This window comes from Amblyomma maculatum, chromosome 7 (assembly GCF_055883805.1).
Source record: "Amblyomma maculatum isolate TAMU_Amacu chromosome 7, ASM5588380v1, whole genome shotgun sequence".
NCBI lineage: Eukaryota > Metazoa > Arthropoda > Arachnida > Ixodida > Ixodidae > Amblyomma > Amblyomma maculatum.
This window is the reverse complement of record NC_139350.1, coordinates 88,043,552-88,068,725: the sequence shown is the minus strand read 5'-3', so window position 1 is coordinate 88,068,725 and position 25,174 is coordinate 88,043,552. Positions and strand designations below refer to the sequence as shown.

General features: G+C 46.8%; 1 protein-coding gene across 1 annotated transcript; it reads left to right on the top strand.

Annotated features, from left to right (window-relative positions):
• The first annotated feature begins 815 nt into the window (after positions 1–815).
• On the top strand, positions 816–25,174 carry LOC146183900 (papilin-like). Its single transcript, XM_084608437.1, has 3 exons — positions 816–1,187; positions 21,642–21,874; positions 24,801–25,174. The coding sequence occupies exons 1-3, from the start codon at positions 816–818 to the stop codon at positions 25,156–25,158; spliced, it is 963 nt and encodes a 320-aa protein (XP_084464563.1). The 3' UTR covers positions 25,159–25,174.

Sequence of the window (25,174 nt, the reverse complement as noted above, 5' to 3'; positions counted from 1 at the left end):
GCGCGTCTATATGCTTGGGTCAACCGTTACATGGTTTGTGATGTAACGCTGTTTCGCGTGTGCATAATTTCCTATGGTGTTTGATTATAACCAAAGTGCTGTATTTGACGTTTTTCATTATAGAAGCGTAATGTTTCCTTTTTCTCTAAGAACCTGTTTCTTGACATCAGTATTAATATTTATTTATTTATTAGCCGCTGGTGGTCGGCATCGAGCCCGGGAACTCCGGCACAGTATTCGGGAGTCTTACCACTTCACCACGGCGGCGGTGCTCAGAGAAATTTAAAATTCATTATTTAGCTTCTCTTGATGAAGACTACATAATTTTCAGAATATAGGTCGCAAGCAGAGGCTTCACAAAAGGCATTTGTGTTCTGCAAAGCTAACGCCGTTTTAGAATCGGGTGGCGTTGCCTTTGCTCAACCCGGCAAACGATGTCCTCACGAGCCTTTCTCCTCAGGATCCTTGCGCTGCATTGCTCGTCACTGGAGGAAAACGACCAGCTAAACTTGGCCAACGGAGCAGCCGCATGGGGTAGTTCTAACTTTGCCTGGAGCGTCGCAACATGTCTTTCAGTCTTGCATAATTTTTTTACCTTATGAAGCACATAATGTTTGCTACCAGTTGCTAGTGTCAAACTTACTGCAGTGGTGACTTTTAGTGGGCATTATGAGTATTATGTTACTGCAAGGCTAAATGGCTTGAGTACAACTTTTGTTGTAAATGGCACCGAGATACACGATTAGAGCTGTCAACATTTGTCCAGGTGGAGCACCAACTGCTGCCACTCACCTCGTCATACTCTGGTCACAGTTATGGCCGTGGCCGTAGGCGTGCTGCTGGCCATGCTTCTCGCCACCGTAGTGTCAGAGTTCCACGGCACCCTACCAGGATCCGGACTCAAGGAACCAGCCGCTGGCGTCTCTCGCGGCCAAGGTACAGCAGAGGTTCCAGATGCTGTAGTCAACAAAACTGTCGGCGCCATTGCAATGGCATCGCCCAAGGGTCAGAAGAAGCACGAAGGTACGGAGGGAGATGATGAGTACAACATCGAAGAGACCACCGCGGGCTCTACCACTGAACAACACGAGAAGATGACCAAACGCGGCAACGATGAGCAGTTGTCTAAGCGAAACCGCAGTCACATCGTTAGCGGGGTGCCAACAAATGGCGTCTTCGAAAAACCTGTGAGTTCAAGTCACTGTGCTGCCTAAACATTTTGAGACATCTCTGGCTATCAGGGCGCCTCGTGAAGAATTGATGGGTGCCTATTTGTCACATAACCCCTTTGAATAAGCATGTTTGATTTAGAATAAGTGTAAATAATGTGTATAATAAGTAGAGCAAGACAGTGTTTTCAGGAATAAACTGTCGACCGCAGCAGACTTCAATGAGTTATGACAACCATAATAACGCACAGCTTAACCAATTGACGCTTTATTTTGCCCAGTCTGATGGTTAGCGCCAATGTAAAGTGCGTAGCCGTGCGCAACACCGCGCTCTACCAGTTTTATTAAACGAATCGATATTTATACCTTTTCAGTGCGATAAACTCGCGTTTTCCCCTCAGGATATCGAAGCAGACTTCATGAGGGGTGCGCAATGTTCATTACAAGCGCAGTGCTACCTGACTGTGTATTGTAGGGCTTACGCGGTGCCAGATTCGAAATGTATGCGTGTCGTACAGCGGCATGGACTTTCTTTTGCTTCTGCGCTTGATGCAAGATAAATGATTGTCATTCCTAGTTACGTGGTAGGCGCATTTTTTTTTTACGCATATTTTATTCTTACAAGGAAGGGATATATGGCGAAGAAGGGGGACGGGAGAAAAATCTGCACAGCTGCAGTTTGACAACGCTTCGGCTACCCAGGCAACAGTGACAGACTGTTTGGTATAACATTTTCTTCAATGATTGTAGAAAGTAAAATTCATTATACTGTCATATACAGATGCAAAATACAAATAATATATGATTGTACGCAAAATACACATTGCATATTATGCAATGAGTAAAATAAATATTATAGGCTGATTCTCAATGAGAAGAAATACAGGATAGAAACACATTTTTAATCTTTGAGGCGAGCTGTTTGCAGAAATATTTTTTTTTTCATTTTTTTTTTCATTTATTTACCCTAAAGGCCCAAGTGGGCATTACATAGGGGGGGGGGGGGGGGGGGTAACGTGATGAAATAAACACAATGAACAAATCGGAACAGTAACGTGGCGGCATGTAAAAGTGCTAAATATACAAGAAGAAGCAATTAGGAAAAACATGATCACAATATGATGACACGGAAATATGCAAGAAAATACATGATACACAAAGGTTAAAGCAAAAGGAAAAATCGAAACCAAAGTAAACCACAAAAGGTGAAAATTTCCCACTACGCTGTTAGAAAATCGTTAAGTAATGAAGTAAACTGGTCATAATCGATAGTATTAACTACAGAAGAGGGGAGAGCATTCCATTCTCTTATCGCTAGGTGTAAAAACGAAAATTTAACTGCGTCTGTTCGTGCAAATGGGGGCTCGATTTTTTTATCGTGGTCAAAACGATGAAACGTGCGTGTGGCGGGCGTAATTATCGGTGCTGAGAAAGAGGTAGGGTTATGGTATATTTTATGAAAAAACGCAAGGCGTGATTGCTTACGTCTTCTTTCTAATGTTGGAAGTTTAAGATTCTCTTTTATTGCTGTTATGCTTGAATAACGTGAATACTGACGTGAGATGTATCGACTCGCTCTGTTTTGAAGTGCCTCTAATTTGTTAATAAGATACAGTTGATGAGGACACCAAATGAATGACGCGTATTCGAGCTTCGGTCTAACCAGTGTGGTATAAGCGATTAGTCTGGTATCTGTATTAGCTCTGCAAAGTGACCGACGGATAAAACCTAGAGTTTTATATGTGTTAGTCAGAAGATTATTTATATGCACAGTCCATGATAAATTAGGGGTTAAATAAACTCCTAAATATTTAAAGGATTCGACAGGCTCTATTTCCGCGTTGCTAATATAGTAGGTGTTCGACAAAATCAGGCTGCAGGTACTGAATCGCATTAATTTAGTCTTTTTAGTGTTTATAGTCATTTGCCATTCAGAGCACCACATGTCTAACCTAGATAAATCATCCTGCAACATAACACAGTCAGTAAGATTAAAAATTGGACGGTAGAGGACACAATCATCTGTGAATAGCCTGATTGATGATGTAATGCTGGATGCAATATCGTTTATATATATTAGAAATAATGTGGGCCCAAGGACAGATCCTTGAGGGACTCCAGATTTCACGGGCTGAGGAGAAGATTTAAAGTCGTCAGTAATAACCGATTGAACTCTGTTGTTTAAATATTCTTCTACCCATCTGATAACTTTAATATTTATGTTAATGCTACTCATTTTATATATGAGGCGATTGTGGGGCACACGATCAAAGGCTTTTGCAAAATCAATGAAGATGGCGTCAGTTTGGATTAACTGTTCTAAGTTTCGGTGAAGGTCGGTAGTTAGTTCAAACAGCTGGGTTTCACAAGAACGACCGCGCTGAAATCCATGCTGGTTGGGAAGCAAGATATGATTCTGAGTGATATATTTCATTATATGAGATGATATGACATGTTCTAGTAATTTGCAAACAACTGATGTCAGTGATATGGGTCTGTAGTTTGTCATATTATCTCTATCCCCTCCTTTAAATATAGGTAAAACATGTGCAAGCTTCCAATCATCAGGAATCTCAGCCGTATCAATTGATTGTTGAAAGATGAGTGCCAGGATGCGCGATGTATATTGTTTTGTTATTTTTAGTAGTTTTGTGCTAATTTCATCAGGGCCCGGGCTCGAAAATGCAGGCAGGCGTTCAATAGCCCTCTCTATACCCTCAGGATGTATTTCAATACTAGGCATTGTGAATTCAATGCTAGGTGCGGGTTCAAATGTAGGCAACGGCTTTTCTTCTCCAAAAATGCTACAGAAAAAAGAATTAAACTGATCACACATGTCAACTGGGTCAATTGAGGTACCATCTGCAGAGACTAAACACGGGAGTTCCTTTTTTTGTGCAGGAGAAATGACTTTCCAAAATTTTTTAGGGTTGGTTTTCAAAAAGTTTGGCATGTCAAAATTAAAAAACCTATCTTTCGCTTCTTCAATTTTCTGCTTGCAGGATTTTGCAAAGTTCATATATGCGGTCCAGTCCAACGTTGCCTGTGTGCGTGCAGCTTTCGCATACAGGCGTTTCTTTTTGTTCAGGCATCGTTTGATATCCCTTGTGAACCATTCATTATTTCCTGTGGTTGAAATCCACCTTTTAGGAACGTATTTCTCCTGCAAGCGTTTTAACAAATCACGGAAAAGCAACCAGTTTTCAGAAACACTTCGATTACAATACGCAGATTCAAAGGAATAATAAAAGCTCTCAAGGTGGGTATGAATACTGTCTAAGTCTGCTTTAAAAAAATCATAAATCAATTTTTTGGACACAGATACTTTCGGGGTAATTAACTGGAACATGCAGTGAACAACACGGTGGTCACTGATGCTCTCAAGCACATTTACAGAGGCACGTTCAGGGTGTGTTGTAAAAACTAAGTCAAGAATGGCATCATCCCTTGTCGGGGAATAAACAAGCTGCGTCAGTTGGAATAAATGCAACAAGTAAAGAAAATCAGTACAACCACGGGGCTGACAAGGATCAGCAAGTGAAACAGATGACCAGTTGATATGTGGGAAGTTAAAGTCACCGGCGAGGATGACAGGAGAGTTAAAATACTTGTTCTGAACATGTGCTAACACGTCGTTTAATTCAACAGCAAAGTCAGTGGAATAATCTGGCGGCCGGTAGCATGCTCCGATAACTATGTTAAAGTTTAGCAATGAGCAAGAGACCCACAAAATTTCTAGTGGACTATCTATTGCGATAGGCCTTGTATGAATACCTTTGCGAACAGCAATCATGACGCCACCACCTCTTTTATCTGTTCTGTCTTTACGAAAGATAGAAAAGAACTTTGAAATCTTAAGTTCTGAACAGTCAATTTCTGGAGTTAACCACGTTTCTGTTCCCACGATGGCATCAGCAGAGCAAGTGTGGACGAAGGACGCAAGCTGGTCTTGCTTATTGATTATGCTACGGAAATTTGCTACAATTAAAGAAAATGGAGTTGCTTTAGTATCCTGTTGCCGAAATTCAGCTGGTCATGGTTGACGATTTTGCCGAGTGCATAAGCAGACTTTGTCGCTCACAGCATCATATCGATATTGTTTCTTCGAGAGAATAAGTTTGTCAAAAGAATACTTCGGCTTTTCATTCGGATCACGGTTTTCACGAGCAAAATCTCGAAGTTTTTTCCGGGCAAATTGGATTCGGGGGGAAAAGTCTTCTTCAATATACACCTTGGGATCCGTGATTTCTTTGAGCTTAGATGCATTGTCAAGGATCATGCATTTAGTTTTGTAGCGGAGGAATTTAACAATTATTGGGCGATGCTGGTCCTTCTTTCGAATACCAACACGGTGGGCTCGCTCAATATCAGAAATGTGTACATCAAGATACTTACTGCAAAAGTCGACAATTAGTGACTCTGAGGCTTGATAATTTTCTGTTTCTTTTTCTGGTAAGCCCTTAAATATCAATTTTTTTCGGCGCATACGGTTGTTCATGTCGTCCACAAGGTTAAGCATGCTGCTTTGATCATCATGAGAACAGGAAAGAGCCGATATGTCTGTTTTCATGTTGTCGACTGCGTCCTTAAGATTCGAGACCGTTTCGGAGCTATTTTCCAGTTCTTCTAGCGCTTCCTCAACCTTTGAAAGGCGTTTTTTAATGTCCGTTATACCAGTTGAAATATCCTTCACTTTACCTAGTAGTTCTTTCTGGAAGTTTTCTTGTGAAGTCGCCGCACTCTTCAAAGCCTCAAGGATTCGATCATTTTTGTCAGGGCCTGGATTTGTCTCAACGTCCCCACAACAGATGAGAAGGTAAGCCATGCAAAAACATGCCGCCAGAAGCTTGCCTCCAGGGCAGTACCTAGCTAAAAGCATTGCGGTCGCAAGGTGATGCGTTGTCCCAACATGCCGGGACGATACCCTCCGGCTGAAGCAGCCGATTCGTACACGGTATGTCACTGTATCAACACCCATTTCAAAAAGTGCACATATAGGCGTCAATCATACATTGGGATTTGCGGCAAAGAGCTAGAAAATATAAATTGGGATACAGGGCTTCCACTCACCTAGAACAATAAGGGCACTGTTTAGTCAAGAACACTGTAGCCGCAAATCCCAAGGAGCCACGAACTGCGAAGCCTTTTATAGCGGTGCAGCCGATGCAGATGTCGCTAGTCCGTCCGGAAGGGCACAGGGCGCGAGCACTGTGCGCTGTTGTCGCTCCCAAGATGATAGCAGAAGCGAAGGCCGGAGATGCAATGGCAACGATAACGCCACCACCACTGCAGCACGTGGATCACGATGGAAACGATGGTCTAGAACAATAAGGGCACTAGAACAATAAGGGCACTGTTTAGTCAAGAACACTGTAGCCGCAAATCCCAAATTTCTAAGATATCCTTTTGCTCAGTTGTATTACGGTTATGCTTTTCTTTGTGAAGTCGTTTACTGCGTTTGGAAGTGTGTAAGCAATTCGTTGACGGCCATAATTAGTTCGCGAGACAGGAATTTTCCATGGCAGTTGATGGCGGTGAGGGTAAGTATAAGGCTGTTTCTGTAGATTGGCAATTGTGATAAAAGAATCGAGATTTCCTTGTACCGCTCTAGAGTAATCTTACGAGTTTGTGCTTTTAAATAATTTCAGCTTTTGCTATTTCATTTTTCTGGAAAAGAATTTAAGTATGATCATAAAACGGCAATTTTCTATTGCTCGAACGGCTTTTTTTTTTGCAACAAGATTAGTCTGCCCAAATTTTGGGAAGTGGTTTCTCCCCATAACAGGCTGCAGTAGCTAAGATGGGACTCGAACAAGGCGTTATGCAAAAGCTTTTTAATTTTTGAAGAAAATAAATGGCGATTTCTATTCAAGATACCTACCAGTTTTCGCACTTTGGAGCAAACGTGGTCAATGTGGGCGTTCCAAAGCATGTATTCAGAAAAAACAACGCCAAGTGTTTTCACAGATTTCACTGTACCGATAACATATCGACCAATAATAATGCTATCAGGCACTTCAACGTATTTATCTAGTCCACGAAATAGAACGCATTTTGTATTTTACTCAAATATTTAATAAGTTATTATTCTGGGCCCATTCTTGCACTTTAAAACAAACTGAGCTTGCATGGGGTAAGATACATTCCAGATCGCTTCCGGTAAAAAAAAAAAAGAACAAAACATATTACAGTCATCAGCATAGATAACAAAGCCACATGATTTATCAATCAGCACCAAAGCATTATTATCAAATAAAAAAAAAAACGACACGACCCAGAATGCAACCTTGTGGTACCCAAGATTTTATGGACCTTATATGGGATTTGTGTTTATTAATCTCGACGTATTGAGAACGTGAGGATAAATATGACGAAATGAGCAGCGAGAATGTTCAGCGGAAACCATATTGTTCTAATTTATGTATTAACAGGTAGTGAATTAACGCGATCAAAGGTTTTACTGAAAAGTTATCAGTTTTTTCTATATTCTCTAAAAATATTTCCTTTTCGGTCAGCAATGCTCCTTCAGTAGACTGCGTTTTCCTGAAACCGTACTGGTATCAGTTATTAACCCGTATTTTTGGGAAAATGTTTCAATTAGGCTATTAATATTTTTTTCCCAGACTTTTAGAAAATATTGGTAGATATTGGACGGTAGTTACTTAAGTTGTTTTTGTCCCCTTCCTTTCATATTAGTGTAACACGTGCTAACTGCATATTGTTTGGGAAGACATCAGTCGATAGGGCAATACTGTATATGTGGGCTAGCAACAATGAAATAAGATCGATCACATGATTAATAGGCCTGACTTCTAGGCCGTCTGCGTCTATGCTATGACTATTTATAGGGCTGTGAAAGAAAAAAAAAACTTATTTCGGTAGGACAGGTAGGTTGAAGGAACAGGCTATTAGGAGCGGTTGGAATGCGAGCAGTGGATTCATTATGGCACTGGCCTTTTCCTCTTTCAGTGAAAAAGTCGTTAAAGTGGTCTGATAGCTCCGAGCGTTGCGTGGCTTTGCCGTCTATGACGAGGTTATCAATGAGGGTGGTACTATTTCTTGCATTTAGTATTTCGTTTAATTTCTTCCATACTTTATCTGCGTGAAAAATGCGGTGATAACAATCTCTTTTAAATTCCTCTTTGGAGAGGAGAGGAAGTTACACGGCGCACCATGTTTTGCCAACATTGAAGTATTGGCTTTCAAATCTTTTCTTTTTAGCCGTTCCAACTGTCAATTATTGCTTTCTTCGTGGACGGCAATGGCACTACAATTGATGCCCTGCTTATTGAGACCACTATTTTTTGTGTAAACATTAAGCAAGCAGCGCACATTGTGCCCCTGGTGGCATGTCTGAAATCTTGCTTACTAGCCGTGTGGCACTGAGGACTTTCTCATTGCAATGAGAGTCCCTATACTTGGCGAACTGAGCTTAGGGAGTGACAGGAACACAATATTAAGCACGTGGTTAACCTCAGGGTCAGCCACTGCTTTATAGATCCACTAACTCGGTGGTTAGGAAGATAGTGAGAGACCGGAAAGCGTGGCGTGACATGGTCCATAGGGTCACTAAGAGTCGGACACGACTGAACGACTGAACTGAACTGAACTCGGTGGTACTGAAATATGCTGCAGTTTTCCAAGCACCTAAAATGCGTTACGCTCCCGTTGTCAACCACCTCGAGGCGACGTCGAGTCAAAACTGAAGGGCAGCAAGCATCCGCGCACTGATCTTTCATCATCTGGTTTTAAAGAGAAGTGTTATACAGGGAAACACGGTAACTTGTGAACCTTGCCACATGAACAAAATACAGTAGGTTGAAATACCCAGTGAGCTTGCGCACTTAAAACTGAGCATGTGAGACAGCACTCGGATGTGCTCCGCTTCGAGCATCACGAGAGTAAACACGAACAATTGCTAGCTGCTTTCAACTGTGAGCCATGTACCACGCGCAAAACTGTCTGAAGCAGAGCGACTATACATATAGGCGCGGCACGGAGCATGTCAGTTGACAGCAGTAAGGACGACACGATTCCCTTTGAAGAAACCCTGATTCACTAAACGACACTGCATCCAAGCACGCTTATGTGCATAAGCGCTGCAACAGTGGAAACATTGTCTTTTGCGAACGGGCCCGAAAAAAAGCTGCCATGCGACGCTGTCACCACAATACAAACGCGCCAATGAACAACAGCGTATTCGCAAACTACTAGCGCGAACTGGTGCACGCGTGCAGGAGCGTTACGAACACCCGCGATGTGAATATTGTGAGCCTTCTGTGGACCTTCTTTCATTTGTACATGCCATATCTTCTTTCATTTGTACATGCCATGATCTTCTTCTTTCATTTGTACATACCATCATCATCGTCCCGCGGCGCCGGCCCCCCGGCGCGCGCTTGGGTTCGTGATCGGATTAAAACGCTAGACAAGGCTTGGCTGTCCTTGCCGTCACAACCTCGCCGTCTCGTCCTAGCCTTCTTTTACAAATGGTGGAGGTGAAATTTGATCCCCTTGCTGCTTTGGGCCCTGCCTCTCGCTGGAGCTACATTCCGGTCGCCGTTTAGCAAGTGCCACCATCGCTATGTCTACCGACAGTACCCACGAACAGGCCGGACCCTCTACCTCAGCTGCACCACCCTCTCTGACTGTGCCCACACGACAGCACGACCCGCCGCTGTTCGCTGGTCGTCGCGATGAAGACGTCGATGAGTGGTTTGACACCTATGAACGCTGCAGTGCCTACAACCGGTGGGACGATGCTCTGAAATTTCTCAACGTCTCTTTCTACCTTATTGAGGTCGCCAGTAACTGGTTCATCAACCGCGAGCCCCACACAACTAACTGGCCTACCTTTAAACAGCAGTTCCGACAGTACTTCGCCGACCCGGCAGTTCGGACTGAGATCGCGAAGACTAAGCTCGCTTCACGCCTTCAAGGTCCTGATGAGTCATATGCTTCTTACATAGAGGCCATACTTGCACTCTGCCGGCATATTAGTCCCACCATGGCGGAACCTGAACGAGTTCACCCCGTCTTGAAAGCAATCAATTCTATGGTGTATAACATCCTAGTTGCTCAGAATCCTTCAACTATTGATTCCATTATTACGACTTGCCAACGCATCGACCAGCTGCAGTCCTCCCGATTGCAGCCCGCCAACGCTACTGGCCCGACCTATGCTGATCTCGATCTGCGGGCACTTATTCGAGCCATCATCCGCGAGGAGCTCCAGGCCCTCAAGCCTGCCTGTCGACACGGGTGCGATCACTCTTCCGCAATATCTAATGACGCCGGTCTCCGCAGCATCATCAAAGAACAGCTGGCAACAATCACCCAACATATGACATCTGACCTTCCGGCACCCCGCCCAGTACCGACTTACGCGCACATCGCAGCATCCTCTCCTCCTTTTATTGCCCCGCCCCGACCGGCACCAACCTACAATCACGTCAATGCAATAGCGACGGCTCAACCTGCACCACCCTATTACGCACCTTGGCGCCCCTCCCGACCAGTTTGCTATTACTGTGGCATTAGAAGACATATATCCCGCTTCTGTCGTCGCCGCCTCCAGAACGAGCGCCGTGGTTACGATACCTTCAAAGGTGACACGCCTTCACCGTCATATTATCAACGCCGGTTTATTTCAAGCCCACCTCGAAGCTCATCCCCTCCTCCAGAATCCTCGTCTGAGCCTCGTGGAACCCATGCATCCCGACGCCGGTCCCTATCCCCATACCGCCGCTCAGTTTCCCCTCTCCGACCCGCAACAACTCTCCCTGTCCGCCATCCGGAAAACTAAGCGTTGCAGTTTCCGGAGGTGAAACTGCACTCTGCGAACTTACCAAAAGTCCTCCAGATCGCCCGTATAATGTGATTTCTGTTTTCGCTGAAGGATTACCGGTCGAAGCATTGATTGATACAGGAGCTGCAGTTTCTATCATTCACGCTAATTTGTGCTACCGTTTGCGAAAAGGGACGACACCATATGATGGGCCTGAACTCCGTAGAGCCAATGACGTCCCTTTGCGCCCTTTAGCAAAGTGCACCGTACGAGTAGTTATTGACGGCGTCCGCCATCATGTGCAGTTTGCTGTGCTCTCTCCATGTGCGCATCTGATGATTTTTGGATGGGCTTTTTGTCAACCGCTTCGGCGTTAATTTCTTGTGGCGACCGTGTTATCCATATGACAGACAGCGATTTTTCATCTGAAGTTTCTGAACGACATCATCCCCTCGTTGCCGCCGCTGATACTGTTTTGCCTCCTCAGTGCGAAAAACTGCTTACCGTTATTTCTGACCACATCACTGACGGGGACGTACTCATCGCACCATCTTATCGTCATCTTGCACGCGGTATCGCCTTCCCGTCTAGTCTTGTGAGGTTCTGCAACGGCTCAGCGACAGTAGCGGCCACTAACACTTCACGTAAATCCCTCGTGCTCCCAAAAGGAACTTCTCTTCCCTGTATGGTGGATGTTCAACCTTTGTCTTTGATGGTGCTCATCACCCCTTTGCCTCAGCACCGTGTTTCGCCAGACGTCTCTCTTTCTGTTCTCACAAAGACTATTAATCCTAACCTCACGCCGGACCAACGCCAAGAACTGCTGACATTGCTTCGACACCACCAAGCCATTTTTGATGCCACTTCCCCACCACTGGGACGGACTAGTGTTGCGCACCATCGCATCATTACTCAAGGTAACTCTATCGTTCGCCGACGGCCTTATAAGGTTTCCCTCTCTGAACGAAAAGTAATTGAAGAAAATGTAAATGACATGCTCTATCGCAATATTATTCGTCCCTCGACAAGCCCATCGTCCTCCCCAGTAGTGTTAGTTAAAAAAAAAGGACGGCTCGGTACGCTTTTGTGTTGATTACCGCGCACTCAACAAAATTACCCGCAAAGATGTATATCCGATGCCAAGAATTGATGACGCCCTTGACTCGCTCCAAGGCGCCGAATATTTCTCGACTTTGGACCTCCGCTCAGGTTATTGGCAAACACCTATGCACGAGGACGATAAAGAAAAAACCGCTTTCGCAACTCCCGATGGCCTTTACGAATTTAATGTTATGCCTTTCGGACTTTGTAACGCACCAGCGACATTCGAAAGAATGATCGATACTGTGCTTCGTGGCCTAAAATGGAGAACCTGTTTCTGTTACTTGGATGACATTGTCATCTTTTCGTCAACTTTTACCGACCATCTCACGCGCCTGAATGAGGTCCTCACGTGTTTCGCTTCAGCGGGCCTTCAGCTCAACACCAAAAAGTGCCACTTTGCACAGAAGGAAATTAAAATATTGGGACATCTAGTCAGCCATGACGGCATTCGTCCAGACCCTGAAAAAATCATCGCGGTCTTGAACTTTGCTCGTCCACAGCGGATTACAGAATTGTGCAGTTTTCTTGGCCTGGCATCTTATTTCCGGCGTTTTATAAGGCATTTTGCAAGTATTGCTGCTCCACTTCATGAACTACTTAAAACACGCAGCCCTTTCGTGTGGACTGAACAGTGCGAAGCCGCTTTTAATAACCTGAAGCACGCCCTCACATCAGACCCTGTTCTTGGCCACTTTAGTGACAGCGCTCCAACCATCCTGCACACTGATGCCAGTGGTCTCGGTCTTGGCGCTGTACTTCTGCAGCGCGATGCAACTTCGCGTGAGAAAGTGATTGCCTTCGAAAGTCGGCCTGTGACTCCAGCTGAGAAAAACTACACCATTACCGAGCAGGAGTGCCTTGCCGTCGTCTGGGCTGTCCAAAAGTTTCGCCCCTACCTCTATGGTCGGCACTTCACAGTTGTGACCGATCACCATGCTCTTTGCTGGTTCTCTTCGCTCAAAAATTTGACAGGCCGACTTGGCCGTTGGATTCTACGCCTGCAAGAATACAATTTCGACGTCACTTATAAATCGGGCCGCCAACACCAAGACGCCGACGCTCTTTCTCGCTGTCCACTTTCGGAATCGGCTTGCTGTTTTTCTTCCCAGTGCATTTCCACCTATGACCACAGCCGACTATCTCTTTCTCTGACGTATATCACAACAGTTTCATTTGACGGCTCTGAGAACAAACACGCTCTCCGCTCACAGCAATTAGCCGATGCCTACTGCCGTCCCATCATCGACCGCCTTATTGGCGCTTCGGACCCACCCAATGATCGGCTTCGCCGACAACTTCGCAAGTTTAAGCTCGAAGATGGCACCATACTCCGCTTCGTGTACTGCCTTGATGGAACTCGCTGGATCCCACGTGCCGCGTGTGCTTATCCCACGTATACTGGCGGCTCTCCAGAATGACGCTACTGCAGGTCACCTTGGTGTTGACAAAACCTACGACCGCGTGAAAAAACGATTCTTTTGGCCTGGCCTATCTTCCAGCGTTGCCAAATACGTCGCATCCTGCCCTCTGTGCCAACGTCGCAAACGGCCGACGTCTTCGCCCGCTGGCCTTCTACAACCTGTTCCCTGTCCCGCCACGCCATTCGACGTAGTCGGCATCGACTTATATGGTCCCCTACCTCTCTCCGATGGGGGTAACCATTGAATTATAACAGCTGTCGACCACCTTACACGCTACGCTGAGACAGCACCTGTACCGACCGGTTCCGCTCAAGCAGTAGCAAATTTCTTTTTGCGATCAATTGTATTGCGTCATGGCGCTCCACGGGTGCTCCTAAGTGATCGCGGGACGGCCTTTTTATCGACAGTCGTTGCCGAAGTTCTTTACGCGTCATCCACCCTTCATAAGACAACCTCAAGCTACCATCCCCAGACTAACGGGCTGACTGAGCGATTTCGCCGCACCTTATCGGATATGATCTCCATGTACATCACGCCGCATCATCGAAATTGGGACACTATTCTACCATTCGTCACTTTCGCCTATAACACAGCAGTACAGCGGACTACCGGTTATTCTCCATTTTTCCTCTTTTATGGCCGTCCTCCCACTACAATTCTCGACGCTTCCTCTTTCTCTACGCCCGACTACTCCACATCAGTACCTACCCAGTTCTTATCTCGTGTGGCTAGATGCCGTCATCTTGCCCGCCTCAACACAGCAGCGTGCCAGGAAGACCGCAAGAGTCGCTACGATTCTACGCATCGCGTGGTCTCTTATCGTCCCTGTGACGAAGTACTGCTTTATACACCACTGCGCACCCCTGGCCTTAGTGACAAATTCCACCACCGCTACCTTAGTCCCTACGAGATCATCAGCCAAACTTCTCCAGTTAACTACAAAGTCACGCCTGTTGATCCCCCAGCCGATCGACGCCACCGTGGAACTGAAATTGTTCATGTTTCTCGCTTGAAACCGTTTGTGCGCCGCGGTACATCGGTTAGTTAGGAGCGGCCAGGCTGGTCGCTTCCGACCCCCCGGGCAGATTGTGTGAGCCTTCTGTGGACCTTCTTTCATTTGTACATGCCATGATCTTCTTCTTTCATTTGTACATACCATCATCATCGTCCCGCAGCGCCGGCTCCGGCGCGCGCCTGAGTTCGTGATCGGATTAAAACGCTAGACAAGGCATCGCTGTCCTTGCCGTCACGACCTTGCCGTCTCGACCAAGCCTTCTTTTACAATATCCATGAAGTGCGCGACACCACACGTTCAAACATCGCATGTTGCAACGTTTCAAAGAGATCGCAGTGAGGAAATCGATCGAAATGCGCTTGACGAGGCACACTTCACGATGCAGTCTCCTGTGAGCAGGACCCGCGAGCCGCTCAGGCAGCCGAATTCCCTGACATCAACTGGAATCACGCTTGAGGTCAGCTGATGCCAGCGCGCCCGTCTGGTCATCTGTTTTTGTTGGAGGGACAGCTGACTAATGGCTAGCTCTTCACACGCCTGGTAGACAGGCGTGATATAAAGGTCCACATCGGGCAGGCCGCCGGTCAGCGATGTCAATGTGCGGTGCACGTAAACGTAAAATGCAGGCTTCTGTCCGGCTGTGATCCATTCTCCACGAAAAACATATAGCACGACGTGCCCATGAAGTAGGAAAACAACCTCCTCGTTAGGTTGTCTCATGTGCACCGATTCATGTACCCCTCGCAAGGCGAGAAAAATGCGCATGGTGCGGCTGCTCGGCATACTCAACTCACCCATGTGCATCCTGCTTGGCCAAAAAAGAGAACCACACGGTGTTGGCAACCTTCGTACAAGCGTGCGGGATCACAAACACACACACACAGGCACACGCACACACACAAACACACAGGCACTCAGGCACACGCACACAAACGCACACGCACACGGGCGCGCGCACGCACACACACACACACACACACACACACACACACACACACACACACACACACACACACACACACACACACACACACACACACACACACACACACACACACACACACACACACACACACACACACACACACACACACACACACACACACACACACACACACACACACACACACACACACACACACACACACACACACACACACACACACACACACACACACACACACACACACACACACACACACACACACACACACACACACACACACACACACACACACACACACACACACACACACACACACACACACACACACACACACACACACACACACACACACACACACACACACACACACACACACACACACACACACACACACACACACACACACACACACACACACACACACACACACACACACACACACACACACACACACACACACACACACACACACACACACAGGCACGCACGCAAAACACGGAGATTATATTGCTGCACACTGCCAGCGACAGGGGAAAAGCCGCCGCCGCTGACAGGCGTTCCTCAGCTTTCTTGCAGATGTCGTCCACGTTTCGCGGGACACTTCACCGTTCACGAAAAACACCACCAAATGAACTTTAAAGGTCTGTACTCGCCTCACTTCGCCTGCAAGGTTCGACACGAAGAGTCCGAACAGCAGCGCCTTGCTTTTACCCCTGTTCACCAAAGGCTCGGACAACTCGCTAAATATTGCCCCACCGCTGTCAATATTCTGGCGCCACCAAGTGGCCGAATGCGTTGGCACGTGGCTGAGCGTCGCCCTCGTCTCTCTCGAGCTTTGCTTCAGTGCCAGCTCGGTTGTTCTGCGGCTTGCTACGTGTGTTGCTGAAATTTGGTGGAGGTGCTGGGCCAGATCCAATGTACATTGCCCCCGAAGACGTCAGCGACGCTGCTTATCGACGCGCGGACGCCACTTCCGTCCATGAAGCGAGCCGTCGCCTCCGAGGCCTACAACCTGAGTTCGAACCACTGACCACACCACTGCGAGCCATGGCATTTACGACTGGCAGCCAGACAAGTCAGCATTCCAACAACGCCCCCTCCCCCTCCCCCCCCCCCCCCCTTCGTCCTTCTCGCACCTCGATCACCGCCATCATTTAACGGTGACCGGTTCGAGGAGGCGGAAGACTGGTTGGCCAGTTTTGACCATCTGGCCGCATTCAACCAAAGGGACGACGAGCGGAAGCTAATGAATGTGTACTTCGAGCTGCAAGACTCGGCCAAGACGTGGTTTGAGAACCGCGAGGCATCCTTTGTCAACTGGCCTTTCGCCGTGAGTTGCTTAGAAAATTCAGCTCGAGTGTGCGCAAAGAAAATGCAGTTACTGTAAATAGTTCGAGGTCTCAACAGTCAAATGAGAGCATGGTCATGTTTGTCGAGGACGACGCTCAGCCGCGTGCCAAGGCATTCGGCCACTTGTTGGCGCCAGAAGATGGACAGCGGTGTGGCAATATACTCGTTGAAGATACGTGAAAAGGCTGTGCAGCTATCCTCATCCCTGAGGAACAGGGACATATCGTCAGCTTTGGCGGATGTTTTAGCCTTGCCTTGGACATGGAGGAAAAGCCGCGTATCGATGTGCTCAGTGCGAATCGCCGAAGAAGCGAGTCCAGGCACAAAATGAAATCGTGGGGGAGGGAGGGCATTCCTGTCTAATCCCATGAGTAACAGAAAAAGGGCTCACACTTAACTGCTGACGACCAATCCAGTGTTAATTACGGTATAAAGTAACCGCAATCGGCTGCCAATTTCTACTCGAAATCCGAAGGCACCGAAGCTTCAGAACAGATACGGGTGCACCATCCAGTCAAAAAGTTTTTTCTCGATCTCGCAAAACTAATCACACTGTAGATCTTGTCCTAAAGTAAGCAAGTCCCTCGTGGGCAACAACGTCGAAAACGAAGAACGTATAAGCACATTGCCGCTTAGAGTCTGGTGAATTAGGTCAGAAAGAGCCGTCCTTCGACCCAGCAGTGACGCTACGATCTTAGTCTGCAGTCAGAAAGTCTGGGGATCAGAGCGTTCCCCGCAAGCCTTCGAAATGAGGCAAATGCGGCTTTCTTGGAAAGAAGTCAGCCTAAACCCATCTATGATGAAACCATCTACTATCGTTAGGAGCGTGCCCTGTATCGCACCGAAGAAGGTTTTATAAAAGCCTATTCGAATTCCGCCAAGACCAGGAGCCGAGGCTGCGTTCTTCTCAATCAACGTGGCGTGTAACTCTGCTAGTAGTTGGTGCACACAGATCCTCAGGTGGCTAATCAGCTACCTGCGCAAATTTTCACAAAATCGAGAAGTTCTCGGTATCAGTCTTTGATGTGCGGCCAACCATCGGATGTGCGAAGTTTCGAAATATAGAACGCAAAACAATGTACAGTGTGCGCGGCGTGTGTATCGCAGCGCTGAATAGTAAACGAAATCAATTCTTCATATTTGACTGCATTAAACAACCTCAAGACGTCGAAATTCTTGGACTTATTGGTCGCATGGCTAGCTTTTATTTAGCTATGAAAAGAAGCCTAAATGTTGTCATAGAGTAATTGCGGGCGATAAGTACTGAATAATTGAGCATTATACGACTATACTATTTATATGCCTTATAACGGTGCGTGGGGTGTCCCAACCAAAGTTGAACTTGACTGACAGAGGCTGCTGATTGTAAATACATGGCATGACCGCAGATAACGCAAGAACTCGCAACTCACACGAAAAGGAGGGAAATTCGGTGGCAAAAAAAAAAAAAAAGCTCGTCGAACCGACTGCCTAATATCCTTCTCTCCCACGTCGCTCGAAATGTATCCCCATGCAGCTGCACCCACACATCCTACAAGTGGAAGGGAACCGCGACAAATCACGTGGCGCGCGGTCATCGACATATTGACAAATGGGCGACCTTGTTGATGTCCTCGGAGGTACTGAATGGAGTCCGAAACACAATTGCGATATCCGGCAACAATAGTGGGGTAAGGATCAGGCACATTCGAGTCAAGGCGGTTAAAAACAATCAGAGCTACCAGAGCGCTGTGTCGGTGCGTACACAACCAATGCTGCCCTTCGGGGGTTTAGAGTTCATTCAACCAAAAAAGTGCGGCCGTCCAGTCCGAACGTACAATGTACACCCGCACACAGGCAAGGGTTTAAAAAGCGGCAGCATCCGAATAGGAAAAACAAACATAAACAGAAAACCGAGAAGCGAAACTGTAGATATCAAGGGAGGAGCGAAAATAGAATACCGACGCCCTTTGCCTGAGCGAAGTGCAAACTCTTTGACTACTGACCGACATTCCGTAACATTTAAGGAGAGGAAATGTACATCCACCATTGTGATAGCTAGAAGCGCCGATATTTCGGCCCAAAAACTACGGGACACCGCTATGGGCGGATTTTGACGCGTGCGCACTTTTCGATTGGAAACTTCGCCCGTATTAGGGGAGCGGGGAGGCGCTTCCGATTGCGAAGGTTGGGAGTCAGTGCGTTTGCACTCCGTTTTATCTGCTTCTATTCTCTCTGTATCCCTGTCGGCCACTGTGACCGCGCTCACCGGAAGTGGTAGCCAAGGCCGCCGACTAAAGGAATTAGCCGGGAGATGATGGGAGGTGGGCGCCCTCCGCACCGCGAAAAGTCATCAGCCTCGATGCTCACTCCCCCGCACGCCTTTCGGTCGGCCATGTCGCTGCGGTGTGACGTTCGCACGCCAAATCACGTGGTAGGTGAAGCCGCGTGTTGTCTGATGTTATGCTTGAATCCTCTGCCCTGCTTGAGCTGCTAAAGGATCCAATGACGGGAAACGCTGAAAGCCCCTCCGCGAAGACTCTTACGAATGGCACCACCTCGGATGAAGGCATCCCCTCTAGCGTCTCACGCTTGGCCGAGGCCATAACGAGGCCGACGGGGGGCTCCGTCGGCCTACTGTTTGTAAGACCCGAGCTGTCAGTTGAGGCTAGCAGATTTTTGGTTTCTATTTCCCTTTTTGCTGCTCGAAACGTCGCCTGTCAAATTTTCATTATCCACGCTTTTTCGTTATTGCTCTTGTATTTTATGTAAATTATTTGCAAATTGCACAGCCTACTCTCACGACTGAGTATATCTTCCGCTTGGATTCTATTGTTTTTATAAAAGTCAGCGATATGTGATGTTTGTTTCTTTACACTTGTATCCTAATGTTCAAGCTGGCCCGCACAAGTGCAATCGTGCCCTGCCGCGGTGGCTCAGTGTTAGAGCGCTGAGCTGCCTATCTCCAGGGCTCTATCCCCACCGCGGCGGTCGCGTTTCGACGTAAGCGAAGCGCAAGGCGCCTGTACTGAGCAATTTCAGTCCATGTTAAACACTCGGGTGGTCAAAATTAATCTGGTGCCCTCCACAATGCGACGTCTCTCAGCCCAAACGCCGCTTTGAAGCTTAAATATGTATACAATAATATACCATACCGTACCATACCATGTCATACCTTGCCATATCATACGCCAGCTCGCCACATCATATCATGCTATTCAGTGCGGGGCGTGTCACTCCACGCAGACCCTTGATCACTGTGTCAGCGCAATTTTATGACATGTCAATTAGCTTCATGCCAGATTACTGAACTGCCTGCGATCCTAGAGATCTGATCAATACTGTGAGCTAGAAATCAGCAGTTTCTTATCATGGAAGGAAATCAATTCCTATAGAGTGGACAGCAACCTCAGCAGAGATGGTTTTGGTTCATTACGCAGCCATTTTGTTTCCTTCGTGTTCTTGGACCCGAGTCTTCAGGCCGCAACCTTAATTTTGGAGCAGAATAGTTGGCACTTACTGCAGCTTTGAAGCTTGAAAATTCAAAAGAATGAAGTGCCTTGGTGACTCGGCAACTGGAGATTTCGGCTTTGAGCATGAATACCTTTCGTAGAGGCAGCACTTTGGTTCAGGCTAAAAGCTAATGACCCCTTGATATCCCAGATCGCGTATTTAGTAGCGAGGAGCCCTCCAATGCGGCGCGTCTTTGCCTACTTTCACTCCTTCCGTCCGTCACGGCGCGGTTCAGGTTTCCGAGAATGCGATAAGGGCGGTTATTACTTTAGCATACATTTGAAGCGTCCAGGAAATGAACAACTTCCCGAAATGAATCCGGTGTTTCAACTTGAGCCTGTGTGCTTCGTACGCTTGCTTGAGCTTTCTTCACAAAAGCTTCCTTAATATATTTTGAAGCGAAAGCTTTACTACGCCAGGTTTTCAAGCCGTCAACATGGAAGCAAATTTGACTTTGAAAAACTTTGAAGGTGAAAAAAGCCTTGAACCGGGCCGTAATGGGAGGAAGGTGGAAGTGAAAGCAGAAGGAGAGAAAGGGGTGCTCTAGTGGAGGGCTACGGAGTAATTTCGACCACTTGGGGATCTTTATTGTGCACCGACATCGCACAGCACACGGACGCTTCTTTTCGCCTCCATCGAAACGCAGCCGTGCGAGTATTTCAGTATTTAAGTTTTGGGGAAACGAAGGCGCAGTATACTTCGAGTGAACACCACGCAATTCTGGACACCCACGCTTCATTAGGTCAATTATACTTGAAGGTCAAATTTATGCCACGCGAAGACCGGCTTTACCTAGCGTAGTGAACAATCAGCTTTAATTGCCAATTAGTTTATAAGAAAGTAAAGACACATCTGTCAAGGCCACTAAAGGTGAAAACCGGCTTCACGCTGAAAGATCGAAAAGCTGGCATAGTGAAGTTTTTGCTTCAAAACCCAAACAGTTGGCATGCAGTGAAGTGACTCACGTGACCATCAGGCTCGAGGTCAAATTCAAGGTCAAAGTTCAAGGGAGGGTATAGGAGGCCGTGCATTGTTAAACGATATATCGGAAGACGTGGTAAATAAGGTGATTTGTCACTGCCGTTGACAATTAAGATGCGTGGTTGTAGCTTTGCCGTCATACCAAGAAACGTATATGAAACAACGGCTGTCACCTGCGGGCAGAGCTACATTCGCCATGGAGGAAGAACACCAGCTTGGCAATGAGCGCTGCTATGCACATGAAGCTTTCACTTCCCTTCAGGGTTGACCAAAGTAAAACCACCAGCTATCTTGTTGTCTTCCATAATTACTGCGCCTTTGCCCAGATAGATTTCATGTTTGCATTTCGTTGTTTTTTTTTTCCTTTTACCTACAGGCAAAGCCGCCTTGTGGACAACCAGTCTTCAAATTGTGCTCGCGTGGGCCTGTAGAGTTTTACTACGATGGGACGAACCGCATCTGTGTAAAGCTCAGCTCGGACGGACCAGGCCTTTGCAGCCGGGGTCGCAACCGGTTTTTGTCCCTGGATCGTTGCCGCCGACAGTGCGTGGACACCCAGGCTCCCTCCTCCGAATGCTACCAGAGGGCCGTCTTTTCCGAGTGTCAGGAGTAAGATACTGTGAACCAGCTTGCGTTTCTCAGCTGGATGTTCCATAAGCTAACATCACCAAGCGTTAGGATCGAAAACACGATGTAAAGAGGCTAACATGTTAAGCACTTACTAGATCTGGTACCTAATTTGTGCGGTGTGGGTAGTTCAATGAATTGAATTGTTCGCACTGAACGTCGCTAGATGGTCAGGTTTCTTCGTAAAATTGACACTTGCGACACGCAGGCTCAAAACTCCAGGGATTTCGCAGGCTGTGTATGCCAACGGTGTATTTGATGTCAGTTGCCATTTGCCATCTTCAAGATATTTATTTATTAGGAATTTATAAAAGAAAAGAAGAAATTCACATTCTAACTTGGTTCTTTCTGCCCTGGATATCTTTTTAGTGCAAAAAATATTTTTTCCAAGCTGATTAGGCTTCCTTAACAACTGAAGAACCAGTGCAAAATTGGAAGCCGGAATATGTGCAAATGCTGAAAATACGGCAGCGTGTCGTGTATATAGTTCACCAGGCCGTAGTGATTGTAAGAATCGGAACTCAACAGTTCAGCCTTTACCCATCTCCCTCAGTGCACAACTATTTTTATGCAACATAAATGCATAAATGGCGTCTTGCTTAACCTGACGCTTCTAGTTAGTGTGTTAAATTTGCAAAACGGTTAGTAAATATTTCACTCAGGTGCATTCTCCGTGGGCGCCTCTTCTCAAGTATGCGCTGACGTCGCCATAACTGCATCTTTTGCATTCCATCTTCCTTAAACTGTGAGCACTCGATCGGGGGCCTTGCATCGATAGCAGCCGAACGATACGAGGCCACCGAGCTACGGTTCAGGGTAGATTAAAGGCACGCCGATTGCAAAGATGATTCTGTGGTTGCTTCAGGCCGCGTCCATTTTATTCACCGGCAAAAAAAAAAACTATATTAAAAATTTCCCCTGTTGTGTATTGGAAAACATACCACCATCACGAGAAAGGACGCTTCGCGATCATTGTTAAGTTGTGTGTGTCATAGCTTCTGAACTCCGTGAAAAAAAAAAAATCAATGTCCACGCACGCACTTAAGCTCAGAAGAAGGCCTTTAATGGCGACTCTCCTGTTTTGTAGTTTCTCTCTTATATAGCCTACAAAACGTTTCTTTACGGGGAGAATTGCCTTTTTGTGATTAGAGCGCGTACGCTATTGGTACCGGACACCATATTTTTTGTCCTCAGTTCCCCTTTAAAGTTGACAGGATGTAAACTTTCCCCGCAGATATGGCGTAGTAGTTAGTGTGCTAGACTACTGCGCCTAAGGATGTGAGATCAAATCCCGGCCGCGGCAACCGCTTTTCTATGCAGGCGAAAAGATAGGCGCCCGTGTGCTGTGCGATATCAATGCACGGTGAAGAACCCCAGGTGGTCGAAATTTCCTTAGTCCTCCACTACGGCATCTCTTACAGCCTGAGTCACTTTGGGACTTTAATGCCCTTAACTTAAATCCAGCCAGTAAGCTTTGAAAGCGACGCTTCTATTTGGGCTAGCTAATATTATATCTTCCGCAGTTAATAGCTACACAGCAGTGGACGGTCAAAGCAAGAGCGCCCCTTTGCTGAGCGTCGAAGTCAGATAAGAGAAGCACGCACGTAAGACCAGAAAACTTGTTTTATTCATTTCATCGTTGGGTCTAAGATGCGCACTGAAGCATCCTCCCTTTTTCTCGTAAATCGTCGTCCACTCATTGGAATAAATTTGTAACAATTCGAATCACCTTCCGTAGTACGAATGAGAAATGTACACATCTTAACAACTCTGTCAATAAACAAACGAGTGTAGAGGTACGAGATACTCGCTGCAATATGTATACGAAAAAATAGACTAGGATGTACAGGGAAAACATTTCTTCGTGCTTTCCTTAGTTTAAGGTGGCTTTCTTCGTTAGCACTAATTCTCCACGTTATATTACTGCAGTTTTGATCAATGCATACTTGCATGTGTCGTCTGAAAGTAATGCATACGACGAAGCTCATATCACACGAGCGTAACATCATTGAAAGCAAAAGCTAACCTTCCCAGCCTTGAATCCCGTCATGAAATAGCCAGACGTTCACTTTTCCACAGGGTTTTCTATTCCCCTCTGAGTCATTCCATTATCACCCCTGCACACCGCGTTTCACTTCGCCCTAGTCATCCGAACGCTATCCACACACTTCGAGCATCCACGTCCGCACATCTCAAATCATTATTTTCCCAGACTGCAAGAGATTGGAACGACCTGCCAGCTGAAGCTTTTGCCCATCCTGACCATGAATTTTTCAAGACACTCATCACCAAATTAATTATATGATTAGGTAGCACATCCCTCATGTAACGCCCCTAGTGGGTACGAATAGCGGGTACCCTAGAGGTACCAATGAATAAAAAAAAAGTAGCACCCGCCTAATACTTTATAGTTTAATTATCAGAGTCCAACGGCGCCACTGCTCACTAAAAGCGCAGATGATATACTCGGCGCCTCATAATTCCAAGAAAGCAACTTTATTTGTTCCTCTCATTTAACTTTTACAACTATATCAAGAAAACGCTTAAACCTAAAGGGAAACTGCTTAGAAAACAGAGGGCCTGTTTCCTAGGCGTTTAAGGATGGGGTACTATCCATATTTCGACGGTAATTGTTGTTGTCTAGTTACTCGACATTTGTGTACTGTTGGGACAGATTTCAGTGTTTAAGGTCTGCCAGGCTGAACGAACTCTAAGGTCCCCGTGCAGATGCACGTCTCCAAGAAAGGTCTAGTACAGGTAGTGGCGTAGCCATACGCATTATGTCATCCCGAGACCTCGTTAAAAACCAGCAACCTCACCTTCCTCAGGATGACAAGCTCTTTCAGACAAGTGCCAACTTTGTCGCAGCCACTAAGGCTACATGTGCTCTCTTTACATGCTGCCGTAGGCAAGATTTCATCCCTACGTGGTGGTGGTACAAGGAGGGTGAGGGATGCCGCCGCTGGAGGTTTCCTCATGGTCGCTGCCCGGCAAGGGGAGCGGACGTGTTCCGCACGTCCGGGGCGTGCTTTCGCCGTTGCGTCAGTCCGAAGAGACGCGAGCCTTGCCGTGTGCCTACAGGAGGCCCCTGCGATGCCAAGCATCTCCGCTTCGGCTACTTTTCGGATGCGGGCGGTTCCGGAGCCATTCGCTGTCGTCAGCTACCTCCTGGCGGCGGAGACCGGCCGCATCACTGTTTGGCTGGTGCCAACAGATTCTCGACGATGGCGGCCTGCAGGAAGACATGCCTGCATGCTTTTCCATAGAACATATCCGCAAGCA